The sequence below is a fragment of the Thalassophryne amazonica genome, chromosome 1, assembly GCF_902500255.1.
Source record: "Thalassophryne amazonica chromosome 1, fThaAma1.1, whole genome shotgun sequence".
NCBI lineage: Eukaryota > Metazoa > Chordata > Actinopteri > Batrachoidiformes > Batrachoididae > Thalassophryne > Thalassophryne amazonica.
In genome coordinates this window covers 128382777-128407299 of record NC_047103.1, presented here as the reverse complement: position 1 = coordinate 128407299, position 24523 = coordinate 128382777, and the positions used below count along the sequence as shown (strand labels likewise).

Genomic DNA, 24523 nt, shown 5'->3' with positions numbered 1-24523 from the left:
TGAGTATGAAGCTCAACAGTGTAGCACAAAAATAAAACGGGACAGGACTGCACTGTTCACCGCAGGTCTGACGTCAAGATGTGCACTGTGGTTTCCATTGAAGCTGGTGGGGAATGCAAACCACAGCGACAACTAGCGTCATTCCCCATACGGTACAGTCATGGTTTCTAATTACAGTTATTATTGCTGCGGAAAAGTGTCCTGAGAAAGTGCTGAGCTCCACACTTAGCAGGTTGTTACTGTTGGAACGGACAAGTTGGTGGAGACTCACAACTGTAGCTAAACTCAAACTGGCTGTTTTTTTTTTTTTACTTCATTCATTTTGGTCTGTTCCAGCTAATCTACAATGGGCTCAACATGGAGCTGATTGGTTGTCCGCATCAGGTGTCGGACACAGCGGGAATCGAACGCAGGTCCACAGCTTCGCAAGTGAATGTCTGTAACCGCTGTTCCACCTGATCAGACCTCAAACTGGGTGTTTGATCGTAATAAATCTCTGTGCTTCTGTCTGCAATCAACACAGATGTACTCCCAGAAGGTACAGCCACCTCATCAATCTTACTTTACAGTTGCTGTGTCTCAGTTTAGAGGCCTCATCCTTTGAAGGCTGCATTAGTTGACCACATGCATCATAGTGGTACAATTAGGTCGTCTCATTCTGAAGGTTCATTGGATGGTGGCCAACAAATGCAGCCATTGTTCTCCCAAAAATGTGTCCTTTGTGGCCAAAGCAATCCCAAGTATCACTGTGCAATATTTTACATTTTTTTATTTCCCTCAAGATGAAAGGGTTGATAAATTAATAAGAAAAAAAGAAAATTTTGTTTCGTACAATGATGATTATATTATGCATTTTTATAGACTGTATAATTCAAAATAACAAATTGTATAAGTATAAATAGGTTTTGCGAAATGATTACTGAACTACTGTTTATGCCCCCTACTCTTGCTAGTTGGGTGCAGCTGTCAAGGTTGCTGGGAAACAGGGGGCAGGGTTGAAATACGCAAATGACACAATCACAATATACTGTGTAAGAGGGCTATTCCACAGGGCGCCACTCTACCACGACCGCCCACGATCCAAAAAAGTGTAAAAACGGAATGAAACGGTTTAATCTGTCTTGCCTCCTAACAGGTTGCCTTATAAAGTGAAGACCTGGCAACCTGCCCAAAAATGAAAGAAAGGAGCTGCACCCTCAGCCAGACATGACCAAAAACTGCAACAACTGCTACTTCTGCTTCAAATTTTTACCCAGATAGTGTGAGACCAAACAAGTTTCAAGCCATAGTTAACTACAAATACCCTATTTAAAGAAGTCTGAACATGACTGAGGCCGTTAAGACTACAGTTCAAAAATTGGATGGATCCAGATTTCAAATCTGGTGGCGATGATGGACCTAACTACTACATATACCACTTTTGTTCAAGATTGAAAAATGGTAAATGGACTGCATTTATATAGCGCTTTTCCATCTGCATCAGACGCTCATAGCGCTTTACAATTATGCCTCACATTCACCCCGATGTCAGGGTGCTGCCATACAAGGTGCTCACTACACACCTGGAGCAATAGGGGATTAAAGAACTTGCCCAAGGGCCCTTAATGACTTTCCAGTCAGGCGGAGATTTGAACCCACGATCTTCTGGTCTCAAGCCCAACACCTTAACCACTAGATCATCACCTTTTAAAAAGATAAAGAAGTTACTGTGATGCTTCAAAATGTGCCCCAATTTGCTATTTGGGATTAAACGGGACATAAACTACACAGTCTGATTTCAGAACAGCTGGTTTGTCCTCTGACAGATTAGATCTTGTTGAATCTCATAGGAACTCAGTGGCAAGTTCACACTGAAATAGGAAATGCCAAATTTTGAGTCCACAGTAAAACTGCAAATGTCAAATGTTGAACACTTCCTGGAGTGGGTGTAGCTGGGTTGCACTGGACTTCCCTGAAATCCGAGTGGACACTCCAGGTGCCACCTGGATGACTGACATGTCACTGCATCACACATCTGGTTGAAAAGAGCCATTTTGAAATAGGTGACACATAGTGACTGCTAGGTCCATCCTGTACAGTAGTTGGTTCTGTGTTCCACAAAAAAGTTCTAATGCACCTTAGTAGAAGAAGAAAGATGTTTGAGCCAGTTTTGAATTTGAACACATCACTGAACCGCAGACTCCAAGTTATATTGGTGATTAAACAGCTGTTTTCTAATGTCTAAAATGATCTTCCTTAAACTCAAACTGATAGCAAATCTCTACAACTTGGTTTAAATTTAATTAAAAATATAAAATACAGCTTCTTGATGAAGTCGTGTAGAGGAGGTTTTTCTTAAAAAGAAGACCTGAAAGTTCAGCTAATTTGGTCATCGCCCAACATGACCAAATTAGCTGAATCTGAATTTACATCAACATAAAAAAAAAAAGCTCAACGTGGCAGGGGGTTAAAGCCCCTTTCACATTGGCGTATTTGTAAAGCTGCGTATTGCGGCGTTGTGTTTCATTTAAATACGCCGGAAATGTGTGCGTACTCAGCCTTTTTTCATGTTCGTAGATCTGCTTGCAGCTGCGTGTGTTCGCTTTTTAATGTGTGCACACAGGCGCGTTTAGCTCTTGCCGCTATTTAAACCCAGTTCCCTCCTGCCGGCTATGCAGAACACATCGTTGCGCTTGGAAAACGGGACTGTATCATGAGGTTTTTACAGTGTCATTACTGCCACGTATGTAGTCAAAGCTGCCATTTTCTGCCTCTGTGGAAGTGCGCTCTGTTCTCCACTGCACAGTGTGGTGCACGTCAGAACCAGAGGCATTTAACATTATTATTATTTTTATTTTTGTCTTGGTGGATCATTTTCATTGTGTACAGATGCTGTTAAGTCTGTCTGTGGTAAAGGCTGCTGTGAATGAAGCGCTGTGACTCGTTAAACTTTTAAAGCTCCGGTTGCTCCGATCAGGGTATCTGACGGTGCTTTTATTTTAAAGAGTCACAGCGCATATTCAGGTTTGAGAGAGCGAGAGAGAGAGAGAGCGAGAGAGAGAGAGAGAGAGAGTGTGAGAGAGAGAGCTGCTGTTTTCTGGATTTCTGAGTTGAGGTTCGATTCCCTGTTCTGAGCACACCAGTGCTGTGGGCTGTGTGATCAATAGGGGTGTCGGAAAAAATCGATTCACGTCCGAATCGCGATTCTTATTTATTACGATTCTGAATCGATCCAAAATGTCCAAGAATCGATTTTTAAAAAGCATTTTTTAAAACATTTTCTTGCTTACTCACTGCGTGTACTGTTTGTCAGGCAACGGCTTCTGTACTACAGCGTACTACAGGGGGTGGTCCGGCGTGCTTCAAACACTCGTCAGCTGCAGAGTTCAGTGGCTGTAGCTTAGCATGGCAGACCAAGAGCTAATTCAGCCAGCACCGTCTTTGCTGAAGGCAAATGTTTGGGCGCATTTTGGATTTTATTATTTGCTGCGTAAGAAGGAGCTTGACATGACTTATGCAGTGTGCAAAATCTGCAAAATGAAAGTCATGTACTTCGGAAACACTTCAAATCTGCAAGCCCACATGCTACGTCATCACCAGGAGCTAAAAAAGGGGAGCAGCGGTTTCTGCCGACTACTGACCAGCGCTTCGCTCAACTGCCAGCCAACTCCGAACGAGCAAAGCAGATAAGTAAATTTACATCTAGAATCACTTGATTAACCTTGTAAAGCTGCATTTTCTTAAACAAACATTTTTTAAGTAATATAACTATTTCTCAGAGCTCTTTGAATTGAAAATCGATTCTGAATCGAATCGTCACCCCAAGAATCGAAATGAATCGTGAGTTGTTGAACGATTCACATCCCTAGTGATCATGTTCTTATCTGATTCCTCTGGATTCACGCATTCAGTTTTTGGTTGTGTACAGGAGTGCCGTGTTGCACAGACTTGTTTACAGTAACGCTGTGCTGCCAGACCTCCTTAAAACTGTGTCCAGCACTTAATTTAGTTAACTTAGTTTAATTTCTTACATCCTATGCACGTAGCCCTCAACATACTGCTGCGTAGGCAGAAAAAACACAACGTAGAGCTGCGAAAAGTGCTCAACTCGGTGTAGACAATATGCCACAATAAGCAGCTCTACGAATACGCCAATGTGAAACAGGATTGGGAGGGTTACTTTAAAACTGTATTCCGATACAGTTACTAGTTACCTGTTGAAAAATGTAATGAATAACGTAATCCAAGTACCATAATATTAAAGTAATGTAATTTGATTACTTTCAATTACTTCTGGATTACTCTAATATCAAATATGCTAATACAGACAAAAGAAACTAAATATAAATAGTCTTGACTACATAGTACAGTTTATTAAGCAAAAATAAAACTTTCTTTTACATAGCATGCTCTGTTTTACTTCACATTATGAATTAAGAGCACCACAATATTGTTTTAAACAGACCCAGTGTTCACCTGCTAAATTTTCAACAAAAAATGCCAAACAAATGAAGGATAATGAAAACTCAGGCCGTGTCCGGATGAATTTGTAATTAAAAGTGGCTTGCAGAACAATATACAAAACAAAACAAAAAATTCTGCTACTTGTTCAGTAAATTCGCACCATGTCTGACATATCAGTGCACTTATTGAACTTTCAAAATAAGAACAAAAGCATAATGAAAACCATTAAGTAAATACTGTCAGTAAGGAGGCGTGGTCGCCATTTTAATTCCGGGCAAGTTAGTGATTTGCGTGCATAGAAGTTCAAGAAACAGGTGGAATATGCCAGAAAGCTGTGCATGTTGGCAAAGCCACAAACGGAGGAACAAGGGAGACAATATTTCCTTCCATAAGTAAGTGGTTTTGGTTCTTCTTGTCACTTTGTCCGTGATATTTGGATGATAAACAGCTGTATGTTTCCTGCCGTACCTGTGTCACCTGATGATGTGGACCATTAACTCCACTTATGTCTAGTTGATATTTTCCACTGCTAGACCAATGTCTAGTTAAAATACTTGTTAGTGATTAAAATTGTTCGACAAGACTGGGGATTTTTTTTTTTATTTTTTATTTGCACCTTAAAATAATGAGATTATAATGACCCGCGCTGTGCCGCTCAGTCACACCCACACATAGAGATGTGTACCCACACCACTGACTTCATGAATGAAACTCAGTTAATAAAGGATAATTGTGTAAAAATAGAATATGTATATAAATGTATTGTAATGGTTTTAGGAGCCACGCTGCGTTGAACAGCAGCAGCAGGACGCCTCAGCTCAGCAGCTTGAATAGCGCAGATCCATGTAACTTTCAACACTAATATTTGGGAATGTGTGTGTGTCCGAGTAAGTTTAATACTTTCCTGACATAATTTAATGTCATTTAATTTTACTGGCTCAATATCCAGGTCAAAATGGCATTTTAACATGTATTTTGCGAGCATTTTTCTGAGTGTGTCCAGTCGCGGATCTCCATTGAAAATGCATTAACATCCGGGTACTTTTTTGGGTATTTTGCCCGTTAGGAGACGTCATGTCGCTGTCTGTGAAGGAAGAAAAAAAATATTATATACAGATAATATAAAGTGCATTAAAACTGTAATCTTGCGAAGTAATCCCCATTTTTACTAAATATACCTGTAATCTGAATACGTCTTTTTTTCTGTAACTGTAGCGGAATACAGTTACCTTTTTTTTTGTATCATAATTACGTAACGCCGTTACATGTATTCCGTTACTCCCCAAGCATGGCGTGAAAGGGGCTTAAGAGGGGCATAGTTGGGGGAGGTCAGGGTTACATTTTTAGCCATGCATATGCTCCTCAGAAGCATTTAATGAAACAAATTTGAAAGATCCTAAATTACATGGTGAGGACTCTTTTTCAAGGCATGTAAGATGCAAATTAAGGAAATGTTTAAAATGGCAGCGATTAAGAGGGCAGTAGTTGGGGGGTCTGGGGAGTGAAGGCCCCCAGAAGTAGAAGATCTTTGCCATGATTATGCTCCCAGCATATTTACTGAAAATAAAGTGTGATGGACCTACATGAGATAGTGAAGACTCTCTTTCCAGGCATGTGTGAATGCAAATAAAGAAAATGCTTAAAGTGGCAGGGGGTTAAGAGGGCTGTAGCTGGGAGGCCTACAGGTCAAAGCCCCCCAGAAGCTGAAGGTTTTTAGCCATGCTAATGCTCCCCAGAAGCATTTATTGAAAAAAAGTGTGAAGAACCTACAGTAGTGCTATGTGACTAAAAAGATTAATCCAGGTTTTGAGTATATTTCTTATTGTTACATGGGAAACAAGGTACCAGTAGATTCAGTAGATTCTCACAAATCCAACAAGACCAAGCATTCATGATATGCACACTCTTAAGGCTATGAAATTGGGCTATTAGTAAAAAAAAGTAGAAAAGGGGATGTTCACAATAATAGTAGTGTGGTATTCAGTCAGTGAGTTCGTCAATTTTGTGGAACAAACAGGTGTGAATCAGGTGTCCCCTATTTAAGGATGAAGCCAGCACCTGTTGAACATGCTTTTCTCTTTGAAAGCCTGAGGAAAATGGGACATTCAAGACACTGTTCAGAAGAACAGCGTAGTTTGATTAAAAAGTTGATTGGAGAAGGGAAAACCTATACGAGGTCTGTTAGAAAAGTATCCGACCTATTTGTTTTTTCAAAAACTATATGGATTTGAATCACGTGTGATTGCATCAGCCAAGCTTGAACCTTCGTTTTTTCACGCCTGTCGGTTGCGTCATTCGCCTGTGAGCAGGCTTTCTGTGAGCAGTGGTCCACCCCTCTCGTCTGATTTTTATTGCGAATAAAATATCTTAACGCTTTGGAGCTTTGCTGCATCAAATTTTTCCAGAAACTGTGAGAGACCTCCAGGTGGACACCATTCGGAAAATTCAGATAGCTTTCAGGGACGATTTTATGGGGATTACACAGATTAAGGAGTGCTCCAGCCGGTTTAAAGACCGCCCACAGTGTCTGAGAGCGTGGCGCACTCCGAGCGCCGATCGACAGGCTGAAACAACCAGATCATTTCCAACGTGAAGGCTTTGTTGATCTGGGACGTCGTCTGACTTACACAACAATGGCAGAAGACGTGGACATCAGCACTTTTTCAGCACATTCCACTGTTACAGGAGTTTTTTTCATGGAAAGAGGAGCGGAGGGATGTGCCACCGTGCCGCTTATGGCACGGCACAAAACCACCTCCGTGTTGGTCTCACAGGATGGCTTTCAGATGGCTTAAAGATGGCTTTCGGTGGCTTTTCAGTTGTGTGACTATCCGAGAAATTGTGCATGAGCTGGACATGCCCCAACATGTCCTGTGAGGCTTCATCACGGCGTTGCTTTGCACCGCGCGGAATTCCTCCGCACGTCTGTCTCAATGTGCCGAAAAAGTGCTGATGTCCACGTCTTCCGCAATTCCTGTGCTAGTCAGACGACGTCCCGGATCAACAGAGCGTCCAGTTTGGAAATGAAGGGCACATTCCACTGTTACAGGAGTTTTTGTCATGGAAAGAGGAGCGGAGGAATGCGCCACTGTGCCGCTCATGGCGCGGCACAAAACCACCTCCGTGTTGGTCTGCATGGCGGTGGCGTATCCCTCCGTTCCTCTTTCCATGAAAAAAAACTCCTGTAACAGTGGAATGTGCCGAAAAAGTACTGATGTCCACATCTTCTGCCATTGTTGTGTAAGTCAGACGACGTCCCGGATCAACAAAGCCTTCACGTTGGAAATGATCTGGTTGTTTCAGCCTGTCGATCGGCGCTCGGAGTGCGCCGCGTTCTCAGACGCTGTGGGCGGTCTTTAAACTGGCTGGAGCACTCCTTAATCTGTGTAATCCCCATAAAATCGTCCCTGAAAGCCATCTGAATTTTCTGAATGGTGTCCACCTGGACGTCTCTCACAGTTTCTGGGAAAATTTGATGCAGCAAAGCTCCAAATCGTTCAGACATTTTATTCGCAATAAAAATCAGACGAGAGGGGTGGACCACTGCTCACACAAAGCCTGCTCACAGGCGAATGACGCAACCGACAGACGTAAAAAAACTCACGCATGCGCACGAAGGTTCAAGCTTGGCTGATGCAATCACACGTGATTCAAATCCATATGGTTTTTGAAAAAAATAAAAAGTTCGGATACTTTTCTAATAGACCTTGTACGCAGGTGCAAAAAATTATAGGCTGTTCATCTACAATGATCTCCAATGCTTTGAAATGAACAAAAAAAACAGACGCGTGGAAGAAAACGGAAAACAACCATCAAAATGGATAGAAGAATAACCAGAATGGCAAAGGCTCACCCATTGATCAGCTCCAGGATGATCAAAGACAGTCTGGAGTTACCTGTAAGTGCTGTGACAGTTAGAAGACGCCTGTGTGAAGCTAATTTATTTGCAAGAATCCCCCGCAAAGTCCCTCTGTTAAATAAAAGACTTGTGCAGAAGACGTTACAATTTGCCATCATCAACTGGAATAAAGAGAAATGGAGGAATATTTTGTGGACTGATGAGAGTAAAATTGTTCTTTTTGGGTCTAAGGGCCGCAGACAGTTTGTGAGATGACCCCCAAATTCTGAATTCAAGCCACAGTTCACAGTGAAGACAGTGAAGCATGGTGGTGCAAGCATCATGATATGGGCATATTTCTCCTACTATGGTGTTGGGCCTATATATCGCATACCAGGTATCATGGATCCGTTCGGATATGTCAAAATACTTGAAGAGGTTATGTTGCCTTACGCTGAAGAGGACATGCCCTTGAAATGGGTGTTTCAACAAGACAATGACCCCAAACACACTAGTAAACCAGCAAAATCTTGGTTCCAAACCAACAAAATTAATGCCTTGCAGATGTGAAGAAATCATGAAAAACTGTGGTTATACAACTAAATACTAGTTTAGTGATTCACAGGATTGCTAAAAAAGCAGTTTGAACATAATAGTTTTGAGTTTGTAGAGTCAACAGCAGATGTGAACACCCCCTTTTCTACTTTTTTTTTTTTAAATAATAGCCCAATTTCATAGCCTCAAGAGTGTGCATATCATGAATGCTTGGTCTTGTTGGATTTGTGAGAATCTACTGAATCTACTGGTACCTTGTTTCCCATGTAACAATAAGAAATATACTTAAAACCTGGATTAATCTTTTTAGTCACATAGCACTACTATTATTCTGAACACTACTGTAAATGACATGGTGAGATGCTGAAGAGCTTTGCTCGTTCATGTCCGCAACATATACATATTAAGGTGCCCTGACACAAACATGTTTTTGATTCACGCAATAGCACGAACTGTGTCGTGACGATCCCACCCGCTGTGTTCTACCAGCGGCCATGTGATCTGCGCTGGATGCTGCGTATATAAAATAATTATTTTGTGGTGGATTAATCATTTTTCTTCTGCAAATCGGCCGTTGAAAACGGCTCTAATCACTTCCTGAATTGCAGAGGAAGCTCCAGCCAGAGCCGTTCGCGCGCACGTCTAACAAGCTGCAGAAAGCATTTTGAGTCGTCTGAAAAGGTAATTATTTGATTTGTTTACATTGTCATGGCTTGATAAAACAGTTGCATGTTTTATCCTTCTTGTGTGCAGCTCTTAAAGTATTTATTTTTATGTTTATAACAGATTTAACTTCTTGTTATAATCCTTCAGACGAGCTGCGCTCTGATGCGATCCGCTGACATCACCAGTCACTCTTTTCACTGCTTGTTTACTCCACTTGATGAGCTGCATGTCGTGTTGGAGATTAAATTGCGCCACATAGCATGACATTTGTGTGTGAAAGGTTTTTTAACATTTCAAAATTCTCTGTGCGCAATAGCACACACCAACGCCCCTCTGGCGTCCTGTCTGCACCAGTTAAAGACGAGTTTACTCTCCAGCACCACACAACACGACACAGGTCGTACTGTGTCGTGAATCAAAAACATGCTCGTGTCAGGGCACCTTTAGAATGCAGTCTTCAAAGGATGCAGCCCCTGAATTGAGACAGTCAGTGTGTGTGCTCACCTCCAGTTTCTCTGCAGGAAGTTCAAGTGCTTTCTGGTAGTAATGTATGGCCAGATGGGTCAGACCCATTTGATGCAGAGCCCTCCCCAGGTTGTATGTGCTTTCTTGACATTCCCCACGCAACTCCATGTACCGCCACAGGAACGAAAATCCCTGCAAACACAAGTTTATTATTGTAGAACAGTGTACAAAAGGTGCACTGTCCACACACGGGCAACATCGCCAAGCGGACGCCTACCTGCAGTATCAGCGGATGCCGCTTGCTGACAAATTTTTGTGAAGCCATGTGGAAAAAGGTGAGTCCCACAAAGAGGCTGCAGAGCGGGTTTTCAGGGTGAGTCTGGAAGGCCTGAACATACTGTCCTGAAGACACACACGAGGTTTGATTACGCTGTGCAAAATCAAACACATGGTAGCGTCACATAAACCAGAACAAAACTAGATTTGTCATGGTATATGGTACAATTTGTAGTTCTTCTCCTGCTGAGTAAAACCAAATGTGATTTAAAGAGACTTAAATCACAGTCTGCTGTCTGTTCCTCCAAAGTAAAATATGGTGTGTACCCAGAGCATGCTTGAAACTTCCCGACACCATGGCATTGTGTCCACACAGGACACACAGGGCGTGGTTATGAGGGTGTTTTAATAGCAGGCGCAGGCAGAAGCGATGGTGACGCTGGTGCTGCGCAGAAGTCGTCACCTGTAAGGAAGAGAAAACATCTCGGTCACATGGGGTGTTTTGGACAAAATGTAATCCAGTATGGACAAATAGGATAGATGACATACTTTGAGAAAAGTGCTTTTTTTAATCCCCATGAAGGAGGTAATAATTTTGACTGCACGTTACCTTCCTGTGATAGTAAGTAAGACTTTCAAACACAAAGTGATTGTCAAATAAACTTGGTTAGAAGATGACAGAGTGGTCTTGAGGTGGTAACTCACTCAGGTGTCATTTGTGGATAAAAAAAAAAACAAAGAGGAAAAATGAGTTATGTGGTTGTACAAGTGTGTGTGTTTTTTGGGCTGCTCCCATGTTGGTTGGGGTCATGACAGATGCCCTTCTTTTGTTACTGTAAACAGTGATAACTACTGCGCCAATCTGCCATCTTAGTTTATTTTGTTTGAACAAGCAGCCAGCTGGCATCACCGTGTCTGTCTACTCTGATTGGCTGTCACCATGTGCTTCCCAGTACACCTCGCACAAGTGGGGGGATGCCTCCACGTGATCTATGACATTGCTACGGTCGCTACCATAGACTACAGCCTATAGACCATAGTTCAGGGCCATCTGATTGTTTGAATTTTTTTCCCTTTGGGGGAAATAATTATTCATTTTTTCCATACACGGCAAATTTTGATCGTATCAGCAACTTCACATTACGAATCCCTTATTTAAAGGCCAATTAATAACATTATAATGGTGCCAAATAAAATGAATTTTATGACTTAAATCTTAAAAATCTCAGTGGCCACACACACCTTTTTAAAAAAAGGTCATTAGCAAATTTTATGCACTGAAGAAGAAGGGGGAAAAAAAACAACCTGCTCCACCCTGATATGCACATCTGCCTGAACATCTGGGATATTTACACATCATAAGCTGTTGTGCTTCAGACCTTGAATGGGTTATGCACTTTAATGCTTGCCCATCTATTATATATTTTTTGTCTACATCTTATTACATGTATGGAATTTTTGTTCAGACGAACCTGGTTGAAAATATTCCAAAGCTGTGGAACGTCAACATTTTCCATCAGCATCAATCTATAGAGGAGACAAGGATAAATACAGAAAAAGCATAGATCATTTACAAATATAAATGCAGAGAATGATGTACCCCCCCACCCCCCAAAAAAAAACACAAGCACACAAGAGTCTCCACCTCATCGTTTCATTACAACTCTCCATCTTTACCTCTCTTGTATTCATACCTGATGTAGTCGTAGGCTTTGAAGTAGTTGTGGTCGAGGAAGGCGGCGGACAGGCCAAAGAACTCCAGCTCCTTCCTCTTGGGCTTGTTGTCATAGAAGGAGAAGAATTCCATGGCGGAGTCGACAAGCAGCTCGGCCTCCTGGTAGCGGTGAATTTCACAAAGTGTTGAAAGGCAGCACATCAGCAGCTGCCACCAGTCCTCTTTGGACAGCACACTGGTTTTACCTGCTCAGAGAAAGAACATTATAGCATGTATAAATGCAGTAAGGTGGACGACTGGAACCGGTTTATAGTGCTTATAAATACAATGGATATTACGGCATATGGAACAAATACATTTAGTGTAGTACTGTCAAGTTACTTCGATGAATTCAGTAGAGGTGGGCAACAACAGGCCAAGACGGTTCAGGTTTTCCTTGCAACTGATCACCTCATGAGCTCCTCCTCTCAATTTAAAGTTCTGATCGCATGTGAACTCACCTGCTGAGGTGATCGGTAACGAAGAAAACCCGCACAGTCTTCACCCTTTGTGACACAGTACTGTTTACCCTGGACTACAGGGTAAGGCCAACAATCCTCCAGATCCAGATCTGAAACCAGATAAAGACCAAACTGCATTTGCTGCACTATTTACATACATAGTTTAGCGATGACCTGGACACAGACACAGCAATTGAAAATTTATATGTGAAATGGTTTGAACGTGTGATTATGATACTTTGTTTTGGAGGTATAACAGGCAAGCCCAATTGGAAGACTAAGAACATATTTGAAACATTATATATTCCAAGTTAAACTACTGGCACCATGGTGAACGAGAGCAGTTGCCGGATGCCCCCCAAGTTCCCACAACATTTCAAACATAACTACAAACCCTAATTGCTGGACAAAGCAGAGTATACACAATTTGTTTGTTTTGTTCAATATTTCTTTGCCAAAATTACATCTGAATTGTAGAAAAAGACTAAAAGGACAGTCCCGCCACTGCTGTTATATATATATATATATATAAAAAAAAAATTGTCACAGTTAAGCTACTGTAGGAATACAGGTCAGCCCCCTCCATGGACTTTAATTCAGCCATACATCACTTGATGAGAATCGGACTATGTATAGACAATGAGAGCCTGCGCAAGGACAGAAATAAGCACTTGAGCAAAATAAAACACTATAAAAAGTTAAGGACCATAAACTAACTAACTAACTAACTAACTAACTTCTGCACACAGAAAGGTCTAGTTGAGTATAAGTGTTGTAAACAGAAATGTGCAAAAATTTTATTACACACACACACACACACACACACACACACACACACACACACACACACACACACACACACACACACACACACACACACACACACACACACATATATATATATATTTTTTAACTGAAGTAGGTGATGGGAGAATAACAGTCAAGGTTAGAACTGTGGCTGTTTAAATAAGAAAAGTGTACAATATAGAAAATTGTGCAAAAGAATGCATTGAGAGATTGAACAGGGAGCTTTAAAGAATATACAGATTTTGTATTTATTTAAATAATTTTTAAATTCAAGACCAATGTCACATTTTTCTTCACTGGTGTTTTATGTATGTGTGTTAACTGACATCATGATTTGCAGCTGCAAAGATTTTAGCAACACAGCCTGAGATCTTGCACATCTAGAGAAAACCACACAAGATGATTTGGAATTTGTCAGTGATAATTCAAAGAGCAGCATAAAGAATTAAGAGTTAATAGTCTAAACCAGCCATTCCCAAATTTAAGATCATCAGTCCCACTTTGAAACCTGAGATTCACCTGTGGCCACCAAAAACAGCATATTCATAATCACAATTTATGACATTATTTAATTCTCATAAGCTTTATTACTTCTGATTACATTTTTAAAACAAATCAAGTATTTTTAGGTAATTTTAAACATTATTCCAAAATTGAAAATCAAAGACAATTTATTTTTAATTGACCTCTCAAGGCCCACTTGCAGTACGTTCACAGCCCACCAGACGGCCATAATCCAAACTCTTTTGAAATCACTGATCTAAACCAATCAGTAAGCTTCGATGGACTAAGATAGTGGTTTTCAAACTGTGAGGCGTGTCCCCCCGGGGGGGCACCAGAGTTCTTCAGGGGGAGCGCAAGGGATGGGTATCGACAACGGGTTCTTTTTGAGAATTGTTAAGAAATAATTCGATCCATCGACATCAATAGCCTTTTTGCGTAACAATTCCCTTATCAGTCCTTCAGAGCGGCCGTTGTGTTTGAGGGTGTTTTATCGGGAAAATTATAACTTCTTTACGTTGATTACAGACCCTGCAGCGGGTCTGTTATCACCCACTTCTGCAGCACCTGTTCTTGAAGCTTGAAGCAACGAAGCAGTGCTCCGACCCACTGCTTCATTGGTTCATCACTTTGCTCCTTTTCAGAAGCAGCAATTCCGCTTCGTAACCCATCTTAAAGCCATTTAAAAATGTCAATCGTGAGTCACTTTTGTGTGGATTAAAGTCACTAACTGGGACTCTTATCTTGTTGTGGGCAAGGAAGGAGAATTGTCTTCTGTTCCAGTGGCACAGCTCCAAATGCTGTGCAACTCTCTGCCGAGTCAAGTTAGAGTCCAGCCGTAATTAATAACTTCAAAGCGAATCAACGTTTTAAATCAAATGACACCACTTTCCAAACGCTGTAACACAGAAAACAAACTACAACAGAATAAAACATTTTTTTCCTCCCAAAATGAGACGTTCTGCGTTCTTTATGAATTACACAGATGGTGACTTGCAGCACAGCCGGTTGTAAAAGCTCAGCTTAGAGGTATGGAGTGACATTCATACCATTAATTTAGTGTTTGACAGTTTCCCATAATGTCCCTGGTAACCGCCTACACTTCCCAGAATGCACCACGGTGCCAGAAGTGTTCCGCTCTCACAGTGCATGTAAACAATGGAAAAGCGAGGATGTGAATGGCGCTGATTCAAGAAGTTCACGAGTGATTATGATGATGACACGATCTCTCAAGTTGAGGGGGTTATCTAGAGGAGGTGTAGCACCTGTGATAAACTTCTGCTGTGCCCCGATGTTGTCTTGTTGTCTTGTTGTCTACGCTTCTCTAGGTGTGTTTACATTGTGCCCTAAACCGGAACTCTGCTGAAACGACCTCTCGCATGAGTCACGGACCACCAGACGGCGCAAGATTTCAGAACTGCGAAACACCGAATGTCTGAAAGGAAATGCTTTTGACAAAAACTACAGATTTTGTTTATTTTCATTTATGTCCAGAGATCAAGGATCCAATGACCAATTTCATATTTATTTACTTTAAGACTCAATAAAATGTTATTGACATAGAAAACCTGTAAAGCCTACTTTTAGTACAAAGAAAATTCACAGGAGGTATTGATAAGGGAATCAATAAGGAATCGGATCAATAAGCTGAATCGATAATGACATCGACATCAATAAAATCTTATCAATACCCATCCCTGTAAAGTAGAATTAATATTATTTTAAAATGTGTTAGTTATGTTACAGACATTTAAAAACACACAGAGATGTTTAAATGTTTTGAAAAAAATGATATTTAAAATATGACAAAAGGTAAAAGTAGAAGAATAGAAAGTTCTTTAAAAACATGTTTAAAATGTTTACAAAGACTGTAAAATGTATAAATGCATAGACAGTTCCTTAAAAATGCACAAATACCTTTAAAGTGTGTTTAAGATGTGTAAAAGAATAAAAAGAAACACACAAAAATGTTGAAATTGTGTGTATGTGTCGGCTGGGGGAGGGGGAGGGGCAGCTATACATTTGTTCTCTGGGGGGGGGCTCACTCTACCACACTTTGAAAACCCCCAGTCAAAGATGACGCCCACCAGGAAGAAGAAATAGTTTCAGTTCCTCGTCTGTCTGCTTGACAGGCGAGCTCCTTAAGTGAGCAGATTCCCATTCAAGTCCATGTTAACATGTCCAACTTTAGGGCCTTGTCACATCTTAACAATTTAGCCAGCGTATGCCGTTCATATTAAAAACGCTGGCATACGCAGATTTTTTTCCCCACTCTTGGACGCATACATAGCGTATTCATAACCGGTTGGATATATACATGTTGTATTCTTAACTTATATATAAAGTTTCAATGAATTTACACCAAAGACTGCATATCGTGTTGCCGGGTATGCGACTTACACCCAACAACAGTTCCACTTACACAAAGTGTGCAGCAGCATATCACTGACAAACATGTACGCGGCTGCACTACAAATCGAAAGCACCTTGACACTTGCACAAATTTGATCCCCGCACTGGCAGACAATATAGAGTGCCAAGAAGTAAACCCATCGGAAACTGCGTGTGAACTGTGCACAGCTGCACAGTATGTATGTTTCATGTGTGACAGCATCCTGTATCGTAACAGAATCTGCTGTTTCTAACAAACCAAACTGTGAGAAAATCGGGTAAAAATTCTGGGAGTTACGGATTATTGTAGTTGGGGATACACCTTCCTCAGTACAAATAAATGCACTGGGGGCGCAATAGGGACCAATCCAAGATGGCGGCCACGCTGATACGTCAACTCCAATAGGTAGCAACAGTCCATGAGGCGTCTACGTATAACGTCTATGATTCACACTGCCAGTCTACTGGATGGCAGTGTTCATTGCCACATATTCGCTAAAAGTGTTGAATCACTCAACAAACAGAATTTTCAAATTTCAAATTGCCTGTTTTTTGTTTTACAAATGAAAAAAAAGGACATGTTTAAAAATACAGATTTATTTGTAAAAACCAACACACGTTACAATAACTTGTGTGTTGTTTTTTTATTTATTTATTTTTTACATATACCGACCAACCACTGATGACAGGAAACAAATTTTCCCATAATGCTTCTTGGCATGTGTGTCTGTAAAGCACTAAAACCTTCAAAATTAGTGCATTTTTTTAAAGAGTAAAACACACTGCACATATTTTACTTTGTAAAACAACAGAGGTGATGTTAATTTTAATAACTTGTCTGGAAATAGTTTGTTTATAATTATAACCATAAGTAAAAACTGTCTTGCTGTGCATGACTCCTGTGACATGTCTGCAAGTCTGTATGGTGTGAAAATAAATGATCTTTTTTTTCTCCCCCTCTTCTGTCTGTGGTAGCCAGCTCTTCTCTGCTGTCAGAGGATTGAGCTCTGCCTCTCATAGCTGTCTGTCTGCTACAAAACATATAACAGACAGGCACTAAAATGTATGATTTCAGGCTTTACAAATGTGTTTAACTGTTAAGCTTTACTCACAATGCCCGCAAAAATATGTTAGTGGTCTAAAAGTTATTGGAACTAAATTTAGCTCATTAAAAAAAAAAACACATGCTGAACAAGGTTGCTAAAATGCATGGAAAACCTGCACTGCCTTGGACCACACTGACGGTAGACAAATAAAAATGCACAAACACAAACCTGTGTTGTCTCGGTAGGCAGCTTCCTGGTCAGCGATGTCAGACTGCATATCTTTGACCTTCACCAGCCTCAGGTGAGTCTTGCCTGACACATTTACTGAGCGAACACAGACTTTAGCTCGCTGCATGGCCACCTAAGAAACACACACAGTACAGACTCACATGCAGATATATTTTGTGTAACAGGGAGCAAACAAAAAGATTTTTGCTTTACATTTCCTTCAAGAGGAACTCTGCATTTTGGGGTATTATGCTAGAGGGGATTTTTTTTTTAAGCAATACAAAAATGGATCCTTATTCACAGGTCCCACCCCCCCTCCCCCTGCAGATCTCATCCACATTACAGATTTTGTGGTCATTTAAATTTAACATTGAAAATCCCATTTAATGTATATTTTACATTATATCTTAATCAAACGTGATTGGGGCAGACTGGCACTCACAATCGCTTGATCCAGATCTGATCTGGATTGTGGATTTTGTGCACATTTGAATTTAATATTGAAAAACCCATTTGGTGTACATTTTGCATTATATATATCAATCAAAAATGCTCCAATCACTCATTTTTTCTGTTATGGATTTACCTACACCACCAAAATTGGCTGGGGGTTCCAATTTTATGCCTGTTCATCTATCTTCCAGTATCAGTCAGAAACCAAGTGCCAAAAAGCAGAGATAACCAATGTTCTGTGAAAATTATCTGAGAAAAAAAAAGAATCCAGAAACCAAAAAAGGTAAAAGAAAAAAAAAAAAAAAAAAAAAAAAAACTGACAACACCGCAAAAACTTTGATTCAACTGCATGAAATAAATACATACTCCTGACATTTGATCACATCTAATTTACTTTTGAAAAACCACTTCAAACAGGACTTTGACCTTGAAAATGTTTTCCAATGTAAAAAGTTGTGGAATTGGAAACGAGTGTTGGCAGATATTTGCGCTCTATGAGTGCGGTAATCTGGTTTACATTTTACAAAAATGAACTTATCATGAGATATGTTAAACTGTGTTACCACTACTTTGTTACTGGCATTTCTCAGATTCTTTTGTTGCTTACTATTGAACAGAATTTTGTCTCCATGTATAGATGGTGTCCAAGTAGCGCCACGGATCATGTGATATGTGGTCACGTGGCTATGCTGGACGGCAACTTCATTGCATGAACGACAAATGTGCTATTTCACTTTATTTATGACTGTCTGCACAAATTATACCAACATGGTGTTTCTTTTTTGTGCATATGATTGCACAAGCCTTCAAAAGAAGGCTTCCGGGGTACATTTTTTTTTATCGTTTTCCTGCTGATAAAGAGCATGTGAAAAGTGACCGTTTTAAATTTCTCCATTGTGTCTTTTGCAATTTTCCGGGACTATGCTTTGTGGATTAATTTTTTCCTCAATGAGATCTACTTTCTGCAGTCACCCGACCTCCAAACCAAAGGTAAGATGTACAATTTCCAAATACCTCTTCTGATGTGCAGGGTCGAACACTTTAGCTACAGTTGTATGCAAAAGTTTGGGCACCCCTGATAATTTTCAAGATTTTCGTTTATAAATCATTGGTTGTCTGGATCAGAAATTTCAGTTAAATATATCATATAGCAGACAAACACACTGATATTTAAGAAGTGAAATGAAGTTCCTAGTACTTATGGAAAGTGTGCAATAATTATTTAAACAAAATTAGGCAGATGCATAAATCTGTTAATTTATTGATTTGAATACATTTCACACTAATTATTGGAACATAAAATTGGTTTGTTAAGCTCACTGACCCTTGACCTCCTTACACAGGTGAATCCAATCATGAGAAAGGGTATATAAGGTGGCCATTTGCAAATGTTTCCGCTCTTTGCATCTCTACTAATGAGTAGCAACATGGGAGCCTCTAAACAATTCTCAAATGACCTGAAAACAAAGACTGTTCAACATCATGGTTTAGGGGAAGGATACAAAAAGCTTTTTTTTTTTTTCTTTTTTTTTTTGCGAAATTAGCGATATTAGCTGACAACACTGAACAACAGACAGTGGTGGGCACAGCTAACCAAAAAGTTAGCTTCAATACCAGCTAATCAGCTAACTGAGAAGTTATCTTTTATGAAGCTAAACCAATAAACCACCCAAAAAATTATCGGAAGCAACAGCTAACCGATAACCGATAAGAGTATTCAGTATTGTCTTCAGTACACTCTCAACTACTAACAAGCTGATTTTGAGTTTTAACACCATGATCGCTTCTGGTAGCGTCAAAGGCGATCACAAACCCAAACAATGAGTCAGCACTTCTGTTTTTGTGCACCCTGCCCACTGCTGGAAGCTCATGTTTACTACATATTTTGTAGCAGTGAAGCAGTTGAGGGGAGCTAAGTTAGTCTATCCGGATAGAATAACTCCATTAATGTCAATTTTGTCATTTGTATAAAGTTAAAATATAACATCTTTTAATTTCAAATAATGCACTCATTCTGAAGTTTTGTAACAAACACACAGATGCCAAAAGGATTGGGAGTAAAATGAGCCTCCGCTAATACTGATTGGTTGACTCATTCATTCTATGTAAACACCAACACAATGTGACGTGTTTGTTGGTGTTTACAATGTGTTTAAATGTGCTTTTGTAAAATATGCCATTTTTTTATTTGGAAAAAAAAAAAAAAAAAAGCCATTTGCAAAAGCCAAAAGTCAAGTTGTGATTAGGCAACTGTCTGGTCAAAATGCATAGAACACCGCCATCTACTGGTGCCCAGATGGTCAGACCCTAACCCATAATCCTTTGCATGGCAGAGAGTTGCTGTGTTTTAAACAGCACAGAGAGAAAACACGAAGACAATTGTAAATTAACATTATACAACTAAAATGTACATTTTTATGCTTTTCATCAGCTGCAGCAAGAGGCTGCAGCAACTCTCTGGCGCGCAAAGGATTATGGGATAGGACGAATACTGCCATGAACACTACTGGCCAGAAGATGGCAGTAGAGACCCTGAAAACTTGCTAAAACAAATATTCCAAATAAATAATCTGTATCTGCTACATTTAAGATGCGTGGAATTTAATAAAACGCAAACCGAATTTCAGACATCTGATATATATTACTCTGGAACAAAGACGACAGACAGTGTATGACATAAGGTGGATGTTAAAGAGCAAACAGGAAGCGATTGCAGCTCACAGTGATTCCAATCGAAAATAATGGAGATGCAACCTGGGTTTCTTCTGGCATTTTTACATAAAACAAATACAATAACATCTATAAACCTAGAGAATACATTCAAAAGAGTTTTAGGCACAATATACAAAGGGTTTAATGCTGTTGTCTGTGTGGAGCCTAATCACAGCATCTCAAATGCATTTCTCCTGTTGTGACTTTTAACCATAATGCACTGTGGGCAGCATGTCCACACTAAAACCTTCAAAATGAGTGCATTAGTGCAAACTAGAACATATAGCTGATATTTTACTTTATAAAACTTCAGATGTGACATTATTTTAAATAACTTGTCTGAAATTAGTTTGGTTACAATTTTATCCTTAAGTTAAAACTGTATGCTTCTGGATGACTTGGGTGATATTGCCAGCAAGTTGGTATGGTGTCAAAAGAAATGATTTTGATTTTGCTCTTGCTTTTTTCATTTCTGAGTAGTTCTCCTTTGTTCTGCAGAGGAAAGAGCAGTTTCTCCTGAAATGAGCTCTCCTCTGTTTGCAGAGGATCGAACTGTATGTCTGCTACAAAACATTTAACAGGGAGGTAGTCAAATCTTTGATATCAGACTTGTAAATGTTTCTAAGTGTTAAGCTTTATTCATTACGGCTGCAAAAATATGTTAGCGGTCTAAAATTATCGGACGAAAATTTATCGGAAGATAATTGGTCCGCTGATGGTCTTCAAAGTTATATGAAAAGCTCATCCGATAATGAAAACATTAGCTTCAATAATTAGCGGTTAGTGGCATAGCGGAACTGTGCCCACCACTGACCATAAATGTTGTGCTGCAATGCAACATGGGAGTTTGGGGGATTTAAATGTTATTGTGGTTCATGTTAGTTTAACAGTGTTGTTAGTGTTATTGATTTATTGGGTTTTTGTAGTTCAACTGGTGTAGTGCATTTGATGTCTTCTGCTACTATTCCTGTTTGAGGGTGTGTAAAAGTAAAAGCACCTGCTTGCGGCAGAATGCAGAACAGACAAAAAGCTCTGCATGTGTGCATATAACTTGGATCATGGACAAACTGGGGACAGCTGACATTTGCAGATTGGTATGCTTATATATCTTGGGTCAAGGATGAATGCTGCCAAAATGGAACGTTGACAGGACTAATATTTTTGGAGAAACTACGTATATTAGACAACAACACTGAACAATGGATGTTGATAATTATATTCTGAACTCAAACACCATTCCATCAGGGGGTGGTAAGTCATCAATATAATAAGAGTGTGCGTGCATGACTTTATTCAGTAAGTTCGATGTAAGTACATAATATAATTGTAAATACGTTAAAAATACATGGATGACACAAGAAAGTGAAAACATTGTGGTCCATTTAAAAATCAAATGACAAAATAGAAGTAATAATAATACTAATAATAACAACGGTGTGATGTGTGTATATGATAACAAAATTAACATAAAAAAATTATGTAATTAAAAGAAAATAAAAGGGTTGAGTTCTTCTCCTAAAACGATTCCGGTCTACGGTTCTAAAAACATTCTGGACTCACACACCATTCAAACTCACAATAGAAACTTTGCATAATTAATTACCATCCTTGAAAGACAAAAAAAAAATATATATATATATATATATATATATATATATATATATATATATATATATATATATATATATAAACGCAACACTTTTGGTTTTGCTCCCATTTTGTATGAGATGAACTCAAAGATCTAAAACTTTTTCCACATACACAGTATCACCATTTCCCTCAAATATTGTTCACAAACCAGTCTAAATCTGTGATAGTGAGCACTTCTCCTTTGCTGAGATAATCCATCCCACCTCACAGGTGTGCCATATCAAGATGCTGATTAGACACCATGATTAGTGCACAGGTGTGCCTTAGACTGCCCACAATAAAAGGCCACTCTGAAAGGTGCAGTTTTGTTTTATTGGGGGGGGGGGATACCAGTCAGTATCTGGTGTGACCACCATTTGCCTCATGCAGTGCAACACATCTCCTTCGCATCATCCGTGAAGAAAACACCTCTCCAACATGCCAAATGCCAGCGAATGTGAGCATTTGCCCACTCAAGTCGGTTACGATGACAAACTGGAGTCAGGTCGAGACCCCGATGAGGACGACGAGCATGCAGATGAGCTTCCCTGAGATGGTTTCTGACATTTTGTGCAGAAATTCTTTGGTTTTGCAAACCGATTGTTTCAGCAGCTGTCCGAGTGGCTGGTCTCAGACGATCTTGGAGGTGAACATGCTGGATGTGGAGGTCCTGGGCTGGTGTGGTTACACGTGGTCTGCGGTTGTGAGGCTGGTTGGATGTACTGCCAAATTCTCTGAAACGACTTTGGAGACGGCTTATGGTAGAGACATGAACATTCAATACACGAGCAACAGCTCTGGTTGACATTCCTGCTGTCAGCATGCCAATTGCACGCTCCCTCAAATCTTGCGACATCTGTGGCATTGTGCTGTGTGATAAAACTGCACCTTTCAGAGTGGCCTTTTATTGTGGGCAGTCTAAGGCACACCTGTGCACTAATCATGGTGTCTAATCAGCATCTTGATATGGCACACCTGTGAGGTGGGATGGATTATCTCAGCAAAGGAGAAGTGCTCACTATCTCAGATTTAGACTGGTTTGTGAACAATATTTGAGGGAAATGGTGATACTGTGTATGTGGAAAAAGTTTTAGATCTTTGAGTTCATCTCATACAAAATGGGAGCAAAACCAAAAGTGTTGCGTTTATATTTTTGTTGAGTATATGCAGCAAAGAAAAAAAAAAAGATGACAGGTTGAATCTGCGCCCCCGCTAATGAAGAGGAGACTGTAGAGGGTGAAACCATCTGCGCTTTGTACACTGACGCACACACATACACACGGATCGGCTCCCGCTGGAGTCCAATGCACAATCTGAGTTAGCACACACTTAAGGGAAAACTTCAGTACTGACAAAACTGGCTGGCGTGTCTGTTTCGTTTAATTTTATTTTATTTGAAATTTTCGCAGAGAAGTGCTGCGTAAAAATGTTTTGGATTCAAAAGCACAAAGTGCGCTGTGTTTGGTTGCTTTGCAGTGGTTGGTGGTGGTGACGCTTGAAAAGTTTTTTTTTTTTTTTAACTTTTCCTTAAACTGTGTTGCTATTAATGACTGTTCTGTTTCAGAAGAACCTGGCTGCTGAATTTAACACGTAAAGTGTATGTGTGTCTTCTGGGGAAAAGAATGACAGCTTTCTTTGTAGCCATTTCCATCCACCTGTTGCTCACTCAACCCGTCACCAACACCAACTGCTCCATAACAGGCGGATCCAGCCTTTTATAGGAGCTGAGGCCCACTCCTGGTTTTTCCAGACACCACACTGGCTTTCTTTTCTGTCTCCGTTTCAATCTGCACTCGTTTTGGATTTTACTTTTACGCAATACTTTTACTTAAAGTACATTTTATATGAGAAATTTACTTTTGATACAGTAAATGTCAGATACTTCAAGACTTTTAGTCAAGTAATATTTTTAAAGGAGACTTTAGCTTTTACCAAAGTAATTTTATGCTAAGATACTTGTACTTTCACTCAAGTATCACTTTGAGGTACTTTATACAAGACTGATTTCTTGTAACAACGCATGTCATGTGGTTCCCCCTCCCTTTAAACCAGTGATTCTCAACCGGGGTGCCGCGATCGATCGTTAGGGGTGCCGTGGGCAATTATCAAATATCACCATTACCGGGTGTATGTGCTGTAATAGTGTGGCAGATGATGTAATGCTCTTTTATTCCAGTAGATGGCAGCAAAGCGGTGTACTATAGTATAACAGACATACTTGCGCACATAGCGTTGTGCGTCTCCATGGTTACGGGTTGCTGACTACAGCGTGAATCTCAGCTGCTCACGGAGAATGGCTCCTCTGGGGAAGGAGAAACCGCGTTGGCTGTGGAGGTGT

At 40.1% G+C, this 24523-nt stretch overlaps 1 protein-coding gene across 3 annotated transcripts in view; it reads right to left on the bottom strand.

The window, feature by feature from the left end:
* Positions 1-24523, bottom strand: part of gtf3c3 (general transcription factor IIIC, polypeptide 3) — an 84406-nt gene that overhangs the window by 4046 nt on the left and 55837 nt on the right. Inside the window, exons 13-18 of one of the 3 annotated variants that reach the window (XM_034174315.1) lie at positions 17392-17524; positions 11938-12163; positions 11716-11770; positions 10571-10706; positions 10245-10369; positions 10007-10159 (exon numbers count right to left, since the gene is read on the bottom strand). In XM_034174315.1, the coding sequence (XP_034030206.1) occupies positions 10007-10159; positions 10245-10369; positions 10571-10706; positions 11716-11770; positions 11938-12163; positions 17392-17524 (828 nt within the window). Of the gene's footprint in view, positions 1-10006; positions 10160-10244; positions 10370-10569; positions 10707-11715; positions 11771-11937; positions 12164-17391; positions 17525-24523 lie in introns of those variants that run through there. The other 2 variants (XR_004561779.1, XM_034174326.1) reach the window with 2 other exon arrangements.